This window comes from Ranitomeya variabilis, chromosome 2 (genome assembly GCF_051348905.1).
Source record: "Ranitomeya variabilis isolate aRanVar5 chromosome 2, aRanVar5.hap1, whole genome shotgun sequence".
NCBI lineage: Eukaryota > Metazoa > Chordata > Amphibia > Anura > Dendrobatidae > Ranitomeya > Ranitomeya variabilis.
The window spans coordinates 353,996,392-354,017,294 of NC_135233.1; the positions used below are offsets into that span (position 1 = coordinate 353,996,392).

The 20,903-nt window shown below is 44.6% G+C and overlaps 1 protein-coding gene across 1 annotated transcript in view; it reads right to left on the bottom strand.

The window, feature by feature from the left end:
- LOC143805876 (cytochrome P450 2A3-like) overlaps positions 1-19,412 on the bottom strand; it is a 230,936-nt gene extending 211,524 nt beyond the window's left edge. Inside the window, exon 1 of the mRNA XM_077285617.1 lies at positions 19,166-19,412. Coding sequence (XP_077141732.1) covers positions 19,166-19,348 — 183 coding nt within the window. The 5' untranslated portion in view covers positions 19,349-19,412. The remainder of the gene's footprint in view (positions 1-19,165) is intronic.
- Positions 19,413-20,903: the final 1,491 nt, after the last annotated feature.

The window sequence follows — 20,903 nt, forward strand, 5'->3', positions numbered from 1 at the left end:
GCAAGGTTGTGAGTGATAACGGAAGGAATTTCATGGCTGCCATAGCCCTTTCCCAACTGAAACACATTCCTTGCCTGGCTCACACCTTAAACCTGGTGGTGCAGTGCTTCCTGAAAAGTTACCCAGGGTTACCCGACCTGCTCCTCAAAGTGCGCAGACTTTGCTCGCATATCCGCCGTTCGCCCGTACACTCCAGCCGTATGCAGAACTATCAGCGGTCTTTGAACCTTCCCCAGCATCGCCTAATCATCGACATTGCAACAAGGTGGAACTCCACACTGCACATGCTTCAGAGACTGTGCGAACAGAGGCGTGCTGTTATGTTTTTGTGGGAGGATACACACACGGGCAGGCAGTTGGATGGCAGACATGGAGTTGTCAGGTGTGCAGTGGTCGAAGCTACAAGACCTGTGTCAAGTCCTTCAGTGTTTTGAGGAATGCACATGGCTGGTTAGTGCAGACAACGCCATAATAAGCATGAGCATCCCCCTAATGCGTCTGCTGATGCAAAGTTTGATGCACATAAAGGAGCAGGCGTCTGCAGCCGAGGAAGAGGAAAGCCTTGATGACAGTCAGCCATTGTCTGGTCAGGGCCGTGTTGAGGACGCGGTAGCGGGCGAAGAGGTGGAGGAGGATGAGGAGGATGATGGGGATGAGTACTTTTTGAATGAGGAAGCTTCTCCTGGGCCAACAGAAAATAGTGGCGTTGCAAGGCCGGGTTCTGTTTTTTTAAGGGAGACAAGTGACATAGATTTGCCTGTAACTGCCCCTCCAACCAGCACAACCGCAGATTTGACAACTGGAACTTTGGCCCACATAGCGGATTATGCCTTACGTATCCTCAAAAGGGACACACGCATTATTAAAATGATGAGCGATGATGATTACTGGTTGGCCTGCATCCTTGACCCTCGCTATAAAGGCAAATTGCAAAATATTATGCCACATGAGAACCTCGAACAAATATTAGCAACCAAACAAGCTACTCTTGTAGACCGTTTGATTCAGGCATTCCCAGCACACAGCGCCGGTGATGGTTCTCAGTCTCACACAAGCTTCAGGGGGCTACATGGCAGAGGTGTTCGAGGTGCACAGATCAGAAGTGGCGTTGGACAGAGGGGTTTTCTGACCAGGTTGTGGAGTGATTTCGCAATGACCGCAGACAGGACAGGTACTGCAGCATCCATTCAAAGTGACAGGAGACAACATTTGTCCAGTATGGTTACGAACTATTTTTCAGCCCTTATCAATGTTCTCCCTCAAGCGTCATTCCCATTTGATTACTGGGCATCCAAATTAGACACCTGGCCTGAATTGGCAGAATATCCATTGCAGGAGCTTGCTTGCCCAGCAGCTAGTGTGCTATCAGAAAGAGTATTCAGTGCTGCTGGTTCAATATTAACCGAAAAAAGGACTCGTCTGGCTACCCAAAATGTGGATGATCTCACCTTCATTAAAATGAACCACTCCTGGATTTCAAATTATTTTGCCCCATCTTTCCCGGCTGACACCTAGCTTTCCTATAAAAAGTGCTTGCTTGTGGACTGGTCTTACTGAGTGTTCCAATCTGTTAATTTGCAGCAGCTGTTTGTCCAGCATACGACAGGTTTACACCTCCCGCAATGTGAAAACTCCCCCCACGGGGCCGTGGTCTCGCCACTTGGCTCAAGCACCCGTTACAGTGCTGTTTGTCTGAAGAGGTGAGTGTGCCCGCTTTTGGTCGAAGGCACTGCCACTGGGTCCCTCATAGTACAATGTAGTGTCTCTGGCGGTGGTGGTGCGCACCCAACGTCAGACACACCGTTGTAACATGAGGGGCCCTGGGGCGGTACCGTCGGCCACAAGAGAGTCCCCCCCCAGCTCAAACTGTGCTCTACCACGTGCAAAATTATCTCGCACAGCTCCACCAATGTTTAGTCTATTCGCTGACATCATTCAATGTCTGGCACCGACAATACCAATTTGTAGACATCTATGATGCTACTTAAAGTAGTCTGGGTCAGTGTCCTATATTGGCACCATTAAATATTTACTGCCAAATTACTATGTCAGAAACTCAGCAGATGAGCCCACCCCTGTACCTAAGTATGCCACCCTTTTTATTTTTTTTTGTTTGTTTTGCGAGACATTAACATCTATTTATATTTTGGGAGTACTGGGTCAGACACTCCTAGCAATACTCCTCCACTGACCACAATGCTGCCTGCCTGTGTATCCATGTAACCGATGTAAAACTGCCATGAGCCTATTGTTTGTTATTTTAGGCCTTTGATAGCCTGTCTGCGGCCCCTACTTGCATTACTCCTCCACTGACCACAATGCTGCCTGCCTGTGTATCCATGTAACCGATGTAAAACTGCCATGAGCCTATTGTTTGTTATTTTAGGCCTTTGATAGCCTGTCTGCGACCCCTACTTGCATTACTCCTCCACTGACCACAATGCTGCCTGCCTGTGTATCCATGTAACCGATGTAAAACTGCCATGAGCCTATTGTTTGTTACTTTAGGCCTTTGATAGCCTGTCTGCGGTCCCTACTTGCATTACTCCTCCTCCGCTGACCACAAAGCTGCCTGTGTATCCATGTAACCTATTTTAAACTGCCTTGAGCTTATTTTTAGGTATTTTAGGCCTAGTAAGCCTGTCTGCGGTGACTACTTGCAATCCTCCTCCACTGACCACAACAATGCTGCCCGTTTAACCCTTGAACCTATTTTACAGTGCATAGAGCCAATTTTTTTATTTTATTTAATATTAATAAAGCCATGAAGGACTACGCTGTACCACGCTATGAGCTACCCAGTTGACAATTCTTTTGCGAGAAAAGCCATCCCACCCCTCCACTAGCATGTAAAAGACCGCATTGTCCATGCACTCTGTCAATCTGTGAGTCCAAAGGTACACCTGACAACAGACACATGGACCTGTAGGCATGGCCACGGAAGGTTCCGTGTCCATTACGGCGCAATGGGTTAATGTGGTGGATGCATGGTCCACAGGGGACAGCCTACTAAGTCTGTCTGCAGTCTCTAATTCAAATTGTCCTCCACTGTCTAAATCTTACCTTCTACCTTCTGCCTCTCATTAAGTGCTGTTTTTAAATAAAAAAATGGTGTTTAGGGCCTACTAACGGTGTCTGCCCCTCCCTGGTGTTGCCCTCAACTGAATACAGCTGAGCTTCTACCTTCTGGCTCTTATTAAGTGCTGTTTTTAAAAAAAAAAAAATGGTGCTTAGGGCCTACTAACGGTGTCTGCCCCTGCCTGGTGTTTGTCCTCAACTGAATACAGCTGAGCTTCAACCTTCTGGCTTTCGGCCTATAGTATCAGATATTAAACTGCATTTGCCCTTCAACTTTGGTTACAGCCTACTAACGGTGTCTGCCCCTCCCTGGTGTTGCCCTCAACTGAATACAGCTGAGCTTCTACCTTCTGGCTCTCATTAAGTGCTGTGTTTTAAAAAAAAAATGGTGTTTAGGGCCTACTAACGGTGTCTGCCCCTGCCTGGTGTTTGTCCTCAACTGAATACAGCTGAGCTTCAACCTTCTGGCTCTCACTAAGTGCTGTGTTTTTTTAAAAAAATGGTGTTTAGGGCCTACTAACGGTGTCTGCCCCTCCCTGTGTTGCCCTCAACTGAATACAGCTGAGCTTCAACTTTCTGGCTCTCATTAAGTGCTGTTTTTAAATAAAAAAATGGTGTTTAGGTCCTACTAACAGTGTCTGCCCCTCCCTGCTGTTGCCCTCAACTGAATACAGCTGAGCTTCAACCTTCTGGCTTTCGGCCTATAGTATCAGATATTAAACTGCATTTGCCCTTCAACTTTGGTTACGGCCTACTAACGGTGTCTGCCCCTGCCTGGTGTTTGCCCTCAACTGAATACAGCTGAGCTTCAACCTTCTGGCTCTCATTAAGTGCTGTGTTTTTTAAAAAAAATTGTGTTTAGGGCCTACTAACGGTGTCTGCCCCTCCCTGGTGTTGCCCTCAACTGAATACAGCTGAGCTTCAACCTTCTGGCTCTCATTAAGTGCTGTTTTTAAATAAAAAAATGGTGTTTAGGGCCTACTAACGGTGTCTGCCCCTCCCTGGTGTTGCCCTCAAATGAATACAGCTGAGCTTCTACCTTCTGGCTCTCATTAAGTCCTGTTTTAAAAAAAAAAAATGGTGTTTAGGGCCTACTAACGGTGTCTGCCCCTGCCTGGTGTTTGTCCTCAACTGAATACAGCTGAGCTTCAACCTTCTGGCTTTCGGCCTATAGTATCAGATATTAAACTGCATTTGCCCTTCAACTTTGGTTACGGCCTACTAACGGTGTCTGCCCCTGCCTGGTGTTTGTCCTCAACTGAATACAGCTGAGCTTCAACCTTATGGCTCTCATTAAGTGCTGTGTTTTTAAAAATTGGTGGTTAGGGCCTACTAACGGTGTCTGCTCCTCCCTGGTGTTGCCCTCAACTGAATACAGCTGAGCTTCTACCTTCTGGCTTTCGGCCTATAGTATCAGATATTAAACTGCATTTGGCCTACTAGTGTGGTTGGGCCCTTAGTGTCTGCTGCTCTTGGGTTTGCTACTCCACTGAACAAAGCAATGCCGCCTGTTTAGTCCTGTTACCAATTTTGAACTGCATTTAGCCTACTTTATTCTTTGGCCCTATATCTGTTTCCTCCTCATCCTGCCCCTTGCCCAGCCACTGCTAGATGAGTCTGCTGGTACATTGACCTAGACCACTACATTCCCCTTGCACTCTACACAGCCAGAATCTGACCCTGCTGAAAGTAAGGTTCCCCTTCCCGCATGTTATACCACCTTACACAGGGACAAAGAGGAAGGTGCAGATGAAAGTGCAGGTTCCTTCATCAGGTGGGGGGGGCATACTCGTTGGCGACGTCACTGGCACAGGGCCCCTCAGAGTACGCAAAAGTGTCGCTGCTGGTGGGAGGCGCCCCCGCCATGTAAACACACCGCCGCACTTTGAGGGGCCCTGTGCCAGTGCCAATGCGAACGAGTGGGCCCCCTGCTTGCTCAGGATCACAGCACTTGCAACGTTGAAATACTTACCTCTCCCTGCTCCACCGCCGTGACGTAGTCCACATTTCCTGAGCCCACTAAAGGCTTGAACCAGCCCTACCCCCCACAACTTTTGCAAAATGACCCCCAATTTCCTATGCCCAACTATTATTATAAAGTTAATTAAGATTGACAAGCTTCAGAAACAAGAATGGATGTTTTTGGCATTAAAATGGGCACTGTAGGTGTTTTCCTGGCCTCCACTCACTGCCGACTATGCTTCCCCATTGACTTGCATTGGGTTTCGTGTTTCGGTCGATCCCCGACTTTTAGCGATAATCGGCCGACTGCACTCGACTCGACTCTGGACAAAGTCGGGTTTCACAAAACCCGACTCAATCTTAAAAAAATGAAAGTTGCTCAACCCTAGTGGTAACTCCAGCTCCAGTAGCGTAAAGTCTCCCACCACTACCTGTTACATTTAGATGTTAGAGAGACTGTGAATGGACACATTAAATCAGTTAATTTTGCTTGCTTTGATAAATTTCTGAGTACAGAACACTGTAAAAAACATGAATCGGTCAATAAGTCCATGGTGAAAAGCAACAGCAGCGAGGCTTAGATTATATAAGGCAATAATCCCTGACTAGATGTCTGTGATATGCTATACCTACTGCCGCACCTCAACATACACGAATTGCAAATAAGAGCGGTATTATTGTAGAATATAGAATCTATTTTAGCCGGCAATGAAAATATTTTTTTCTTATATGTGGCAGCAATAAAGTCTAGAGAAACACAAGTAACACTGGTAGATTGAATGAATTTCAGAGTATAGATTACCATAATAAACATGAATCGGTCAATGAGTCCATGGTGAGAAGCAACAGCAGCAAGGTTTAGATTTTCTAAGGCAATAATCCCTGACTAGATGCCTGTGATATGCTGTACCTATTGCCACACCTCACCAAAGACGAAGTGCAGATACGAGCGGTGTTATTATAACAGTATAGAATCTATTTGAATTCGTAGTGAAAAAATTGATTAGTTTAATTTAATCAAGGACTGTTTCAGCAACCCTGCAGGGGAATATAGCATTTTGAATCTACTCAGCTTAATATGGAGGTTACCAGGATCTTCTGTACTTACTGTACAAACTCTGCTGTCCTGGCTGTGAAATCCTGTATGCTGTGTGAGAACTCCCTATGTGATGACCACCCAACAGCCCACAAAAAGGCAATGGATTGCATACTAATAGAACCCATTGGCTCTTTTGGTTTAAAAAAATGTTTCCTTCGACTAGAAGGTGGGTCCAAGCATTTTTCCCATCACTAAGGAGTGGGTCTCACACACTGGTAAACTGCATGAACTAAGTGCAAGGGATGCCAAAAATTAGGAGGCAATCCGATACCCTTTGAAGAGATGTAGTGGAGGGGCTCATACATTTTTTTTCCCATTCTTAAGGTGTGGGTATATTTGACTGGTAATGCCCATGCATGGGTTAAAAAACGTTTACCCCCTGGGGAGTTTACATGTATATATATATATATATATATATATATATATATATATATATATATATATATATGTATTTATATGTATATATATATATATATATATATATATCTGGTTCAAGGTAGGCCTCTAAAAATTGTCAATGTGGGCATCATAAACACCCATAAAAATTTCTATCAAAGGTGGCATGATCACCCTGTTGATATGGTCATGAAAGAGGAGGAGGATGACACAAGACGAAATCCTGAAGGTAATACCCATGTTTGGTTGGAAATAGGTGCATGTAATAGACCGGAAAAAAAACAAACAAAAAAACACTAGACTTTAGTTTATGTTCCTCTGCTGTCATCTGGTGGTGTACAGAAGTCTGGCCCAATCCAGCTATTGTTCATTTTGATAAGAGTCAGCCTGTCAGCATTTTCAGTTGACAGGCAGATGTGCCTACCAGTTAAAATATCTACGGCGACACTAAAAACCCCTCTGACAAAACACTAGTGGCAGGGCAGGCCAGGACCTCTAAGGCATAGAGAAACAGTTTATGCCACGTATAGAGCTTGGATGCCTAATAGTTGCAAGTCATAGACGAATCACGCAGGAGGTGGGTACAGTCAGCAAGGAACTCTTTCAGCATCTTCCAAAACTTTTCCCTCCTTGTCAGACTTCCTGGTGCATCAGGCTCCGGGTGCTGAAAGGTCTGAGAAAACTGTCCCAAACCTTTTAAGAGTGTTCCCTTACCTCTGCTGCGTCTGGTGTGTGTCTCCCTATTCTACACTTCTTGGTTGTCCAAGGAACTGTGACCTCTGCCACCAGCATTGCCAGATAGGAATTTTTAAATAATTCTTCAACTAGGGCCTTCTGGTACTGCATAATTTTATTAAACCTCTTGCCATGGAAAGGAGAGATGAAAAGTTCTCTTTGTAGCATGGGTTGAGAAGGGTGACCAACCAGTAATTATTAGTGTTGGTCAAAATGCGAATAACATGAGAGTCATGGGAAAGGCAGTGCAACAAACTCAGAAATGTGTGACAGATGGTCAACAGTCAAGACTTCCCTGTCCCCACCAAGAGGGCGACTATCCATATTCCCATCCTCATTCTCCGCATCATCCCCCCTCTCCTCTTCGTCTTCAAGCCATCCACACTGAACAGACGGGATGAAGGTGGTGTGGGTACTACCATTTGTAGCGCAGGCAACTAGCACCTGTTCCTCCTCCCTCTCCTCACCCAATCTACGGTGAGAAGATGAGATGAATCTGGGCAGTGTAGCAACATCCAGGATAGTTTCTTGCTCCATCTCGACTTGCTTTGCCTGCAAAGCCTCCTCTTTCATTGTGGGATGGTGACACTGATTATGGTGTCATCGCCGCTCACCATCTTGGTCGAGATCTTAAAGTTTTGGAGGATTGCATAGATGTCACACATCCATGCCCATTCATCAGGTCTTATGTGTGGAGGCTGCAGCACCGCCAGGGTAGCGGCAGCTGCTGCTGACTTACAGAAATGGACACACAGGCTGCGTACTTTCAAATGTAGCTTAGGAAGATCTTGGTAGGTTTTGAGAAACTGCTGAACCACTAAATTGAGCATGTGGGCCAGGCATGGTACGTATGTGAGGTTGCCAAACTTCAGAGCTGCCACCAGGTTACGGCTATTGTCACACACGACCATGCCTGGCTGTAGGTTCAGGAGCCAGAGCCACAAATCAGTCTGGTCTGTTAGACCTTTCAACAATTTTGCGGCGACGTGCGGTTTGTCATCAAAGCAGATTAGCTTCAGCAGACCTTGTTGCTGCTTGGCTAAGGCAGTGCTGCAGTGCTTCCAGCTTGCAACTGATGTTGACGTTTGTGAGATAGAGGTTGAGGAGGAGGTGTAGGAACTGCTGTAGAAGGTGGGGCTGTGAAGTGACAAATTAAGAAAGATTCTCCATTTTGTGCTTTTCGACTCCATTTTGCTGTTCTAAGATAAATTTTGTTAGTAGGCTAAAGTTTACAGCTGTTATGAGACCTTGATTGTTGCAATCTAAACAGAACGTGAGACTGAGGGTGTATTGTTCTACGAAACTTTGACGCACAGACTGTTCCTGCATTCTTATAGGTTAAGAACTGTGAGCGTGTTCTTATGCTGATTGGTTGAAGTATAATTTCTATGACTATGAAAAGTCATACACAATAAACGGGGGCCAGAGAGATCAGCTTGATCCCCCCCAAACAGAGACACACGTCTCCGTCTGGTCATTTTCAGTTGCCGGCAACGCCTTGTAGATTAATTTGGAAATCACTGAGCTAAGTGTGAAGGATCACTTTAGATTCTCCCTCAACAGTTGGTGCCCGAAACATGGGGCCCCAAACAGGAACGCCTCTGCCCCCCGGAGGACAACAAGACAAAGGACCCTCGGACCGGACACAGGTACTGGAAAATTGGGACTGATCATCCCCCACAACAATACTGTTCAGACTGACCGTTTGGTGTGGTTTTCCTGTGTTTGTTGCTGCAAAGAGGATCTGAGGTTTGTCCCCGATGGTGGGGTGATTCTTGGGAGGAATCATATAGAGGTGTAGTTCCGTTGGGAGCCCAGTGCTCGAACCGTACCTCATAAGGGACGGACACCCCAGATTGACCAGTGATGTAATTATCTTTATAGTCAAAATATCCTGAATTCCTGATCACTGTTAGAATCAGGCGCGGTGAGGTGATCGAAGATGGGTAGGATGCATAACTCAGGAATATATAGATATATATGTGTATTTCCAGAGGTGTCCGGAGGTGTTATGGTTCTCAATGGCAAGAGAACATAGCCCAGCAAACATAAGTACTAGCTCTTGGAAGGATGGAAACTAAACTGACCATGAACTAAACCTGCCGCACAACTAACAGTAGCCGGGTAGCGTTGCCTACGTTTTTTATCCCTAGACGCCCAGCGCCGGCCGGAGGACTAACTAATCCTGGCAGAGGAAAATATAGTCCTGGCTCACCTCTAGAGAAATTTCCCCGATAGGCAGACAGAGGCCCCCACATATAGTATTAACTCATAACATCAGAGTGGCAATTTCAGATCACAAGAGCTTTCCAGACACAGAAACGAAACTACAGCTGTGAACTGGAACAAAATGCAAAAACAAACGAGGACTAAAGTCCAACTTAGCTGGGAGTTGTCTAGCAGCAGGAACATGCACAGAAAGGCTTCTGATTACAATGTTGACCGGCATGGAAGTGACAGAGGAGCAAGGTTAAATAGCGACTCCCACATCCTGATGGAAACAGGTGAACAGAGGGGATGATGCACACCAGTTCAATTCCACCAGTGGCCACCGGGGGAGCCCAAAATCCAATTTCACAACACGGAGGGCTAGTTTGAGACGACGCCCTCCTCCTTTCACTGAGTACCGTGTTTTTTGGGTTGTCCCAGTGGGGGACAGGTAAACCCGGTAGAATAGATTATACGGCCGTTTTAGTATTGTACACGACTAAGGATATTTAGCTCTAAAGGAGAATCAGTTTCCGTGGAAGAAGAAGAAGATTTTGAATTTGTGTGATGAATTTGATATTGTTAGCCCAAAGACGGGGAAAGAAATCTGTCAGGAATGCAGGGAAAATATTTTCAATCATTGTTTTTTCTAAGGTGTTCTGACATGTGAATTGTGTGATGAAGGTTTTGTAGAAATTAATTAAGTCTGAGAACTGCTGTATTCTGTTTCTGTAGATTTCTGAGATACCTGATGGGAGGGGTCAAACAGCTGCGCTATTGCTTTCTTCTTTCTGTGCTGAGGAATGCTGCGATTTTCTTATCTCTCTGTCTCTGGTATGGAGGGGGCACGTAGCTGCGTTCTAAGTTTCTCTGTATTTTCTTGGTGTAGTATGTTCTGGCAGATCTGTGTTTTGTTTAGAGCACCTGCTTCAAGTTGAGTGGTTGATATATAGCAAATTGAGGAGCAACAGAGGACGTGAATTCTGATTGTTTTGTCACGTTGAAAAAGGAAAGTTGTCTATTACTATGACAAAAAACTGGATGTTTTGTGGTACTAGAAGAAACTGAGAAAGTGACTGAGATTAATGTGTCAGGAAAGCAAACAATTAAAAATTTGGGACAGGGGTGTCTCCCTGCTAGATAATGTGGTCCCTCCCCAGGAAATTAAGCCTCTACTCCTGACTGTAATCCCTATGTCCCTTAACCCCAAGGCACCAATATATCCTGGACTGCCGAGAAGTTCTATGGGAGTCTTATGGTAGTATTTAAAGATCTGGGATTCTCATTGTAACAAAAAGCCCATACACACCTTTTTGTAGTAGCTTTAATGTCCGGCCTTAAATCTGAATTGAAAAAGGCAATAATGTCAGTCAGACCCGATATTGAGACTTCCACTCCGGATGATGCATTAAAAGTAGTAAAAAAGGTTTTAAGAACTTACCCCGCTCTGCATCAGCAGAGAAATTAAAGGTTAAATCAGTGGCCGCAGTGATTCCTGCTCCAATCTCAGCCCCCCCGCCCCCACAGCTGCAAGGACGCAGCTCCGTTCCTTATCAGTGGCCCATGTAACAGACTTCAGCTCCTGCCCTCCCCACCTTACACAAATCCAATATCCTTTTTAACCCTATGTCTGTGAATCTCCCTCCCCAGCCCCGCCATGTCAATTCTCAGACCAAGAGCTTGTTTTAATTAGAGTAGATGGCAGACCCAATAAATATACTCTTACAAAACCCATCCCATTGGGACCCTTCCCTGAAGTCACTGTTCAGTTCCTAATCTCTCCCGTATGTCCGGTAAATTTACTGGGGGCAGATTTATTATCACAGTTCCGCTCCAGAATACAATTCCAAGATGATAGTCAGATGGTCCTTACGTTATATAACCCTTATGCAGATGAACAATGTGGATGATCTTTTGTTGTGTGCACGAACAGAGCAGGAAGCCATTGCTGCCACTGTTAGCCTCCTCATGTATCTGGCAGATCTGAACTGTCGGGTTTCGGCCTCGAAACTTCGGTTCTGCCTTGGTCAAGTGATATTTTTGGGTCACTGTCTCCTTCAGGGTGTCAGACACCTCACAAAAGAAAGAAAAATAGCCGTCAGCTCCCTTCCTTTTCTGAAAGATGGGACTGAACTCCAGCATTTTCTTGGACTATGTACTTATTGCCGTCAGTGGATACCGGATGCATCCCGCATAATGCAACCTCTCTACAATGCCCTGAAAGACGGTTCAAGATATGCTGATGATTTTGGCAGGTTCCACACCGGATACGGAGTAGTGCACGCAGCTGCACTCTCTCCTTCACTGTCAGCACAAGAAGTAGAACTTCAGGCTCTGTCTACTGCATGTGTTCTGGTCAAAGACAGGTGGGCTAATATTTACACGGGCTCACAGTATGCATTTGGTATTGCTCATGATTTCGGAGCCCAATGGGCCAATCGAGGGTTTATTACCACCGCCAGGACTCCAGTGAAGAATGCTGAAGCTGTTAAAACTCTCATGGACTCAATCAAGTTACCTACCCAGGTGGCCATTATCAAAGTTAAGGCGCATGGTCCTAAGAACAGTCCACAGACTGTTGGTAACGTCTTTGCAGATATGCAAGCAAAAGCTGCTGCTCTCCTACCCATTGACCTGACCATACCAACTATGTTGACCACACGCTCTCAGCGTAAACAGTTACAAAAAACACTGACTTTACTGGAACCTGATGATCTACGCCAGACTGAGGTTTTCTGTCGGACCCCGCGAGACCGCTTAATGACGATGCAGAGAATGTCCCCAAAGGAAGAGGTGAAGCAGTGGAAGGCTGATGGAGCATGTATGGACAATGGTCTCTGGAAAAATGACCAACTTGTGTGTCTCCCTAAGCGGATGTACCCTGCTATTGCCACGTGGGCACATGGGCCCACACATCGAGGAAAAAACCAGGCCCTAGCCCTGGTACAAAAATTTTACTGTGCTCCAGGTATTTCTACAGTCCTGACAGCACTCAACCGTGCATGTAACATCTGTCAGACCTGCAATCCCGTTCAACTTCAACGTGTACCCCCGAAGCACCTTGCTAAGCCTGACTATCTGTTCCAAAGGCCCCAGGTGGACCACATCACGTTGCCTAAGTCTGGAAGGTATGAATATTGTCTGGTGGTTGTCGACATGTTCTCCAGTTGGCCAGAGGCATTCCCCGTTACCAACATGACTGCAAAGACTACAGCGAAGAAACTGGTGAAGGAAGTCATATGCAGATATAGTGTTCCAGAAGTCGTCAAAAGTGACCAAGGCCCGGCCTTTTCTTCTCATGTGTATCAGGAGGTTTTGATAATGCTTGGATCCACTGTAGCCCTCCATACTCTGTACTATCCACAATCCAGTGGGAAGGTTGAGAGGCTGAACGGCACACTGAAGGGACAATTGAACAAAATGATGCAGGAGACTACGGCTCCATGGCCAGAGCTCCTACCCATTGTACTGTACCACATTCGTACTACCCCTAAGGCAAAACATGGCCTGTCCCCATACGAGATACTGTTTGGTGCTAGGCCCCCAGTTGCAAATTTCCAGTCTCAGTAGTTGTCAGAAGAAACTGACCGTGCTGTTCAATGTTATTCAGCTTAGTAAAAATCTTGCTAACACCTATGTTTTAGTTTCTTCTTCCCTTCCAGATTCAGCAGAAACCGACACTTGTCACAACTTGAAGTCTGGTGCTTTTGTGGTCGTGAAAAGCCATGTCAGAAAATACGGACTAGAACCCTTGTATGATGGTCCTTACCAAGTTCTCCTCCTTCTTACTCCTATGTCAGTAAAGATGGAAGGAAGGCCGAAGTGGATCCACGCATCGCGATGCACGCTGGTTAAACAGACTAGTAGCAAATAAGGGGACATAATGTTTTGGTTTTTCGTATTTCCATATAATAATATTGGTATCCGTATGGGACAGCCTAAATTCCCCAATATCCTTGAATAATAAGTTTGTACAATATCATGAAAGATTAGTAGTACAGATGGGTATAGCCAATAAAATTCTCAGTTCTATTTTTATTTACTCTATGATTACACAAATACAAATGTGGGATAAATTGCTTAGGGCCACAGATTTTCTAGATGATCAAATTTGGGATATATTGGATATACTTAATACTACTGTTGCTGTCCAAAACCAACTTATCATAGTCACTAATCAACATACTGTAGTACTGGATTACTTAACAGCAGCACAGGGTGGTATGTGTCAGGTTATTGGACCCGCTTGCTGTCATTATATAGATCCCAATAGCACTATGAAGTTAAAGTTAGAGGATATTCAAAGACTCAGAGATTAATATAATAAAGACAATGACCGTAATAAGGACAGTTGGTGGGCAGACACCTTCTCCTTTCTTAATCCAGCAAATTGGTTTAAGGGATTTGGGGCCTGGATAGCTGGAATCTTGCAAAGTTTGTTACATATCGCTGCCTTTATCCTTGTCATGTATGTAATACTAAAACTTGTTCTTTGGTGTATTTCTGTGCGTATTAGGAAATTCTGCACTAAGACAACTAATGATGAAACCAAAAGCGTTGCCACCCCTGCTCTTCTCTACACCAATTTCATAAAGTTATCTGATAAAGATGTTGAAGCCAAGCGCATGGCTATCTTCAAAAGATCCCCACCACTGTTATCAATAATTGTTATTTGTAAATTCTAGTATACAGGGGGGATGGGAACGCCGCAACAGCCATGGCTGGTAACAAGGCACCAGCCATGTGAAGACCAGTACCTTTCGAGCTTATAGCTTGGGATAGTACCTCTGATGCTGGACATTAATTAACAAAATGTATCTAGGGGGAATGTGAAGGGGCAAATTAAGAAAGATTCTCCATTTTGTGCTTTTCGACTCCATTTTGCTGTTCTAAGATAAATTTTGTTAGTAGGCTAAAGTTTACAGCTGTTATGAGACCTTGATTGTCGCAATCTAAACAGAACATGAGACTGAGGGTGTATTGTTCTACGAAACTTTGACGCACAGACTGTTCCTGCATTCTTATAGGTTAAGAACTGTGAGCGTGTTCTTATGCTGATTGGTTGAAGTATAATTTCTATGACTATGAAAAGTCATACACAATAAACGGGGGCCAGAGAGATCAGCTTGATCCCCCACAAACAGAGACACACGTCTCCGTCTGGTCATTTTCAGTTGCCGGCAATGCCTTGTAGATTAATTTGGAAATCACTGAGTTAACCGTGAAGGATCACTTTAGATCCTCCCTCAACAGGGCAACCCTGATTGAATCAGGGTCCGCAATCGTCAGTGTCAGTAGCACGAGTTTTGTATCAGCGTCAAACTGGGACTCAGATTCCACAATGTTCACCCAGTGTGCCTTCAGGTGTCTGTGGTTAAGTGGACCTTCCCAATCACAGCCTTGGTCAGTACATGGATAATGCTATGGCACATGGGTTAGTGTAAGGTGGTGACGGCACAGCAGGAGAAATAGTGGTAACTAGGTACCGCGTGGTAAGGGCCAACCGCCGTGATGAGGTTTCAGAAAGCTTTCATCTCCACAAGCCTAAATGGCAACATTTCCAGGGAAAACAGTTTGGAAATATATTACATAGTGAAAGTCATCTTTGCCGACATAATGGACAGGTGATTGGCATGACCGAATGACCGAAGAACAGTTAGAGGCAGTGGTGTCACCCACAGACACTGTTTCTGGACCCTTGTGTTCTGCCCACGTAGTTGGGTGTATTTCTTGCATGTGCCTGAGCATGCTGGTGGTGGTCAGGTTGGTACTTGTTCTGCCTCTGATGATGCTGGCATGGCAGATGTTGCAAATTGCTTTTTTTGGGTTAACTGAACTGTCCTTAAAAAAGCTCCAGACTTAGGAGCACCCAACCCTTGGGTTTTCAACTTCACCCATGTTAGTTTACTGGGGATCAGTTGCCTGCTTTTTGTCTCTGGCCACCCCACTGTTTCTTTGTGCTTGTTGTGGTGCTGCCGATAGCTCCCCTAATGCTGCTATCCTTGCTCTGCATGTCACCTTCCTAGGCTGTGTCACTGACGTCATCATCCATCACCTCATGTTTCACTTCTGTATCCTTGATCTCCTCCTGACTTACCTGACGTAACAACACCAATTTCTGGCAATTCTGTCTCATCATCATCCAGCTCTTGCAACAATAATTGCATTTTCCCACCATTGCCTTCTTCTGAGCAAGGCTGCTCAAATATTTGAGCATCACTACATGCGATCTCCTTATGACCCACTTGAAACTGGCAGGGATGAGAGGCCAGAATCAATAAATAGAAATGTGAACAGCTCTTCATAGTGTCCAAGTGTGGGATCACTTTCCTTGGGGCACTCAGCATGGTGGGAGGATCAAGGTGAGGATTATGTGGTCCAGAATCATGGCTATTGAGACTGGACTGTGTGGTAGATAGGGTGGTATTGGCAAAGTTACTGCAAGCATAATCTGCTATCCATCCAACAACCTTTTCACACTGGTCTGGCTTCAAGAGTGTTGTTCTGTGCCCCCTTACAAAGAGGGATAGGGTGTTTTTTATGCTTCCACAGCAGGCACAGTTTCACCTTGCCCACGTCTTCAGCCTCTGCGCTCATCATCAGTATCATCTCCACTTCCCTGTACCTTACCACGTGACTTGCCCATTTTTAATTACGTATGATATATCCCTGTTGAGAAAATTATGCAGACAATATTACAATGTCAGAAAAATTTGCCCACCACAGATGGACGTATAATACTGCAGTATCAATATAGCAATGCTATTTTTTAACAATTTATTTTTTTCATGGGTTTTGAGGTTGAACTGTATGAATTTTATACAACAAATGCAGTACAAAAATTTCACTGCTCCAAAAAACTGCAGTATTACAATGGCAGCAAAATATGCCCACTTCAGTATGAACATAGCAATGTGATTTGTTTAACAAAAGATTTTTTTTTGGGGGGGGGTGTTTGAGGCCCAAATCTAGCATGATAAATGTCGTAAAAATGTTACTGCTGGAAAAAATTACAGTATTACAATGCCAGCAAAATATTCCCAATTGAGATGGACATATGAGACTGCAGTATGAATATAGCAATGAGATTTTTTTTTCTTAAATCATTTTTTTCTGGGATTTTGATGCCCAACTCTAGTAAGATAAATGCTATATAATTTTCACTGCTCAAAAAACTTGCAGTATTACAAATTCATATGAACGTATGAGACTGCAGTATAAATATACCAATGCTTATTTAAATCCAACCAAGTCTGGCTGTATGATTTTGGTGTATAATATTTCTCTCCTCAGAACAAATTGCATGATTAAAAGCAAAAAGATTATTATTAGCCCCGAGAAGGGGTTTTGGACTTTGGTAAGAGTTGCAGGTTGCAGCATAAAGGATGCACAATTCACTCAATCCTATCCTACATGATCCCTTCAGCACAATCTCTCCCTATGTGCTGCTAACAGCAGTAGTACTATTTATTATAATTAGCACTAAGAAAGGCTGTTGTTGTACTTCAGAGAAATATAAATGTGGTTGATTCCCTGGCTAATGCGCAGCTACAATTCTGTCCCTCTCTCATTAATAATAATAATAATAATAATAATCTTTATTTTTATATAGCGCTAACATATTACGCAGCGCTTTACAGTTTGCACACATTATCATCGCTGTCTCCGATGGGGCTCACAATCTAAATTCCCTATCAGTATGTCTTTGGAATGTGGGAGGAAACCGGAGAACCCGGAGGAAACCATAGCACCTCTGCTTGCTCTACCTGCTTCTTGGGTATAGTGTGCTGAGCCAATCACAGTAATGCCACAACCAAGATGGTTACGGCATTACAGTGACTGGCAGGCAATCATCATATGCTCATTGGCTGTCTAAAAAGCACCAAACATGCAGGATGGGGACTTGAGCTTCCACTCGAACATTCAAAAATTGTCACGGCCCAGCCCATAGGAGGCCCCATCGCCAACTGACCATGACGGCGTGGGGCGCGAGTCTCCCAGGGACGCAATATGGACCCTTTATACTGCAGAGGGGGACCCTGGCCTACCCGAACTAGGGGAGGGCAGAGACCAGATTCTGTGGCACCTGAGCATGAGGACAAGGAAAGAGACACGTAGGACTTGATTACACCGCAGAACTTCAGGTATAGAGAAAGTAAAGTGTACTAAAGTAAAGTTACACAGTACTTAAGCCAAACATGACTATGCTAGGCTCCCGATCCACTCCTCCCAGAAGGTTACCACCCAGTGGACCCCAGGCACCAACGGATCACCGTGGCACACATAGGCGGGACAACAGGACATAGGAAAGACATCAGGACATAGGCTGGATATCAGGACATCAGAACACAGGCTGGACATCAAGACATCAGGAAACAGGCTGGATATCAGGACATCAGGATCATCAAGCAGGACATCTGGGACTCAAATGTGGCACAGGACCAGGCAGCGACCATCAGGTTCCTAGCTGCAGCTATCAGGCTCCGGGCATCGGACCTAGGAAGGATCTCAAGCGGGATGGTGCTAGAACTGCAGGATTGCTGGGCCTGCCAGGAGCTAGCACCGCAAGGTAGTCAGAGCACAGAGTAGTAGATGCTCAGCAGAAACATTGGTTACAAGAGACTCAAAGTCACTGGGTGCAAGGCTCCAGATGCAGAGGGATTCCAGGAACATAACACAGCAGACACAGTTCAGACAGGTTCAGGTAGTGGACAGGTAAAGGATCTAGGATTCGGGCCTGGAAATACCGCCTCCAGGACAGGCGGCAGAACAGGACAAAACAGGAACCAAGGCAAGGACTTTGGTACCAAAACATAGACAGGAGAGGTGCAGGAACACAAAACACACATTGGAAAGTTCAGAAGCTTTGTGAGTAGCTCAGGCCCCGCCCATAGGGCAGGGGAACTATATATAGGAGCTGCCCCTCAGCAATTGGCTGGGGACAGCATTTCAAGTACACACACTAACCCTGATAAAAGCAGGGGAGGTGTGGCCGCTCACGCCCTTAGCACAAACAGAAACCACTACAGCACAATCAGTGCAGGAACTGAGGCTCAGGGCACCTGGCAGCGACTGTACGCCCAGATACACGTGGAAAGTCATGCACCAGCTGCAAATTACCTCGCAACCCGCGGACAGCTTCCACAGTGGCAACCAGGGTCCGCACATGCGGATGGTCATGCAGCAGAGCAAAGGCCTAACCACCCATGTATGGCTATGCAGCAGAGCAGGGAACTAAGCAGGCTCCATACAGGTAACAGCCAACAGTATCCCAGCTCAATTAGGGGGAAAGGAGCAAAGGGTTAAAGCAAAGACATGAATTGTCACGCCGAAAACCAGATACAGACAGAACAGCGTGACAAAAATGACTCGCCGAGTAACAAGCATCACGAGCACGCTGATGCTTGATCGAGTAATGAGTACTGACGAGCACGCTCATTCATCACTATTACATTTAAGGGCAATATATTTTTTCTTATATTAAATGGTACTGGGGGGGTCACAATTAATCTATCAATTAATGATTCATATTTGATCTAAAAATGTTGAACTTGATAGACCTGTCTTTTTTTTGCCCGTGTAAATATGTGAAAATCTACTAATCTTTAATTTCCTAATTTTTTGGATTCTAGAATAGCTCGCCATTCATTGTTGATACATAGTCTATCTGGAACTAAATAGACTTACCTTATGTAGTGACTTAAATAATTGTTTGGTATAGAGTTGAAGAACATTTCCCACGAAGGGCAATGGTGTAGGTCCTGGTGGCAATTTTCCTTTTCCCTTTGCTTTTCTGGATTGTGTTATGTTTAGAAGAATGAAGATCACACAACCTATTAGTAACAGAGTCGTTGTTCCAATGAAATCCATTTTGAGAAAGGTTTTTTGATTAAATGTAACACTAGGTGTGTTAGCACTTCTTATAGATGAAATTTCTTATGAGCGATATAGTTAATGTGTGGATACCAAGTTACTCAGTCACATATTAGTGAACTTAGTTCTTTGACTAGAATCCAAGTACATTGCCAAGACTGAGAAACATTTGGCAGAAGTGGGATTGATAGGTGAACTCAGTTCTTTCTGAAGATTCCAAGTCCATTGTCAAGACTGAGAAACAAATCTCAAAATATTGACTTGTTGCACTGTAACTGCAACGATTAAGAAAAAAGTTATTAATGCTATTAACCAGCTCAGCCCCACTGTGATATTAATTATGTTGCTGACTAAAGATGAATTAATTGATTTGATGCAAATTTATTGTGAGTTAAATGTCATGAGATTTGCTTGGCTCCGCAGATTACAACAATTTGTGTTTCCTTTTACATGAATCACCAAAGCACCACGAAGCACCATACTGCATATTGCCAAAAATTCCATCAATTAGAGAGGGCTCACATGACCTCAGGCGCCACCACAAGGGATTCATCAAAATGCTTTACAGCTATCACAGAATATAGCACAGCAAGGAGGAAATATCAGAGCCACAACAAAAGCTGAGGCAGGAAAGCCAGCAGCCATTTTATTATGTTAGAGCCTATAGAAAAGACCTCTGAGCATACAGCTCAGCATTAGAAATAAGTAAAGAAAAGGCAAAAACATTGGGCAAATACTGCAGACTGAGAATGTTGTACTACTTCAGATAGAAAAGGGGAGTAGTAGTCTGTGAATAACACAAAGATAAATAATAGGGGGAGATGCAGTGATCCCCTTTTAACAGAGCAGACCGGAAGAGATGCTCTGTTGATGAGAGATAAAATTGTGCAGGAGAATCGCCTGTTGGGCTGGTAGAGATCTTCCATGTGCAGAACAGGCAGAACAGCTACTTGTTAGTTCTTAGCCCCATTTGCAAAAATAATAAAAGTCCTGGATAACTCCTTTAACCCCTTTTATGTTCAATATGTGCAAACATGATTACTGTGGCCTACTTGCATTACTTAACATTAGAGATAAGCAAATAAGATTGAGAGAAATTGAATTCGCCTTGACTCTTAAAAAAGTTAGATTCTGTAGAATATGAATTTTTTGTAAGTCGCTTTGTGCCAGCTTGCCAAATTTTGCTGATTTTAAAAACTCATGAAAGAGGCAGCTGACCTGTCCTTAATGGAACTCGTGCCAGTCTCTTTCCTTTGACATCAAGCAAAATGTCCTTATTCTGTATCTTCACTCTGCACCGGGGATTTCAAAGCCAAGTAGACCTCTAACACCATGAAGCACTTCATTGTGTCATGGCTTATAGCACACAAAGCAGTGGCTAAGTCTTGGGTATCACTCGTTATGATGTCAGAAGCCTACTCAGTGTCAGAATTCTCAGCACAGAGTAGAGATGCATGAAGTGGAGTTTCCACTGTGTGTGTGTTTGGAAGGCTATCTAGGGGGCATTATACTATTTGGAGGGCTAGTGGGAGCCATTATACTGTATGCAGGC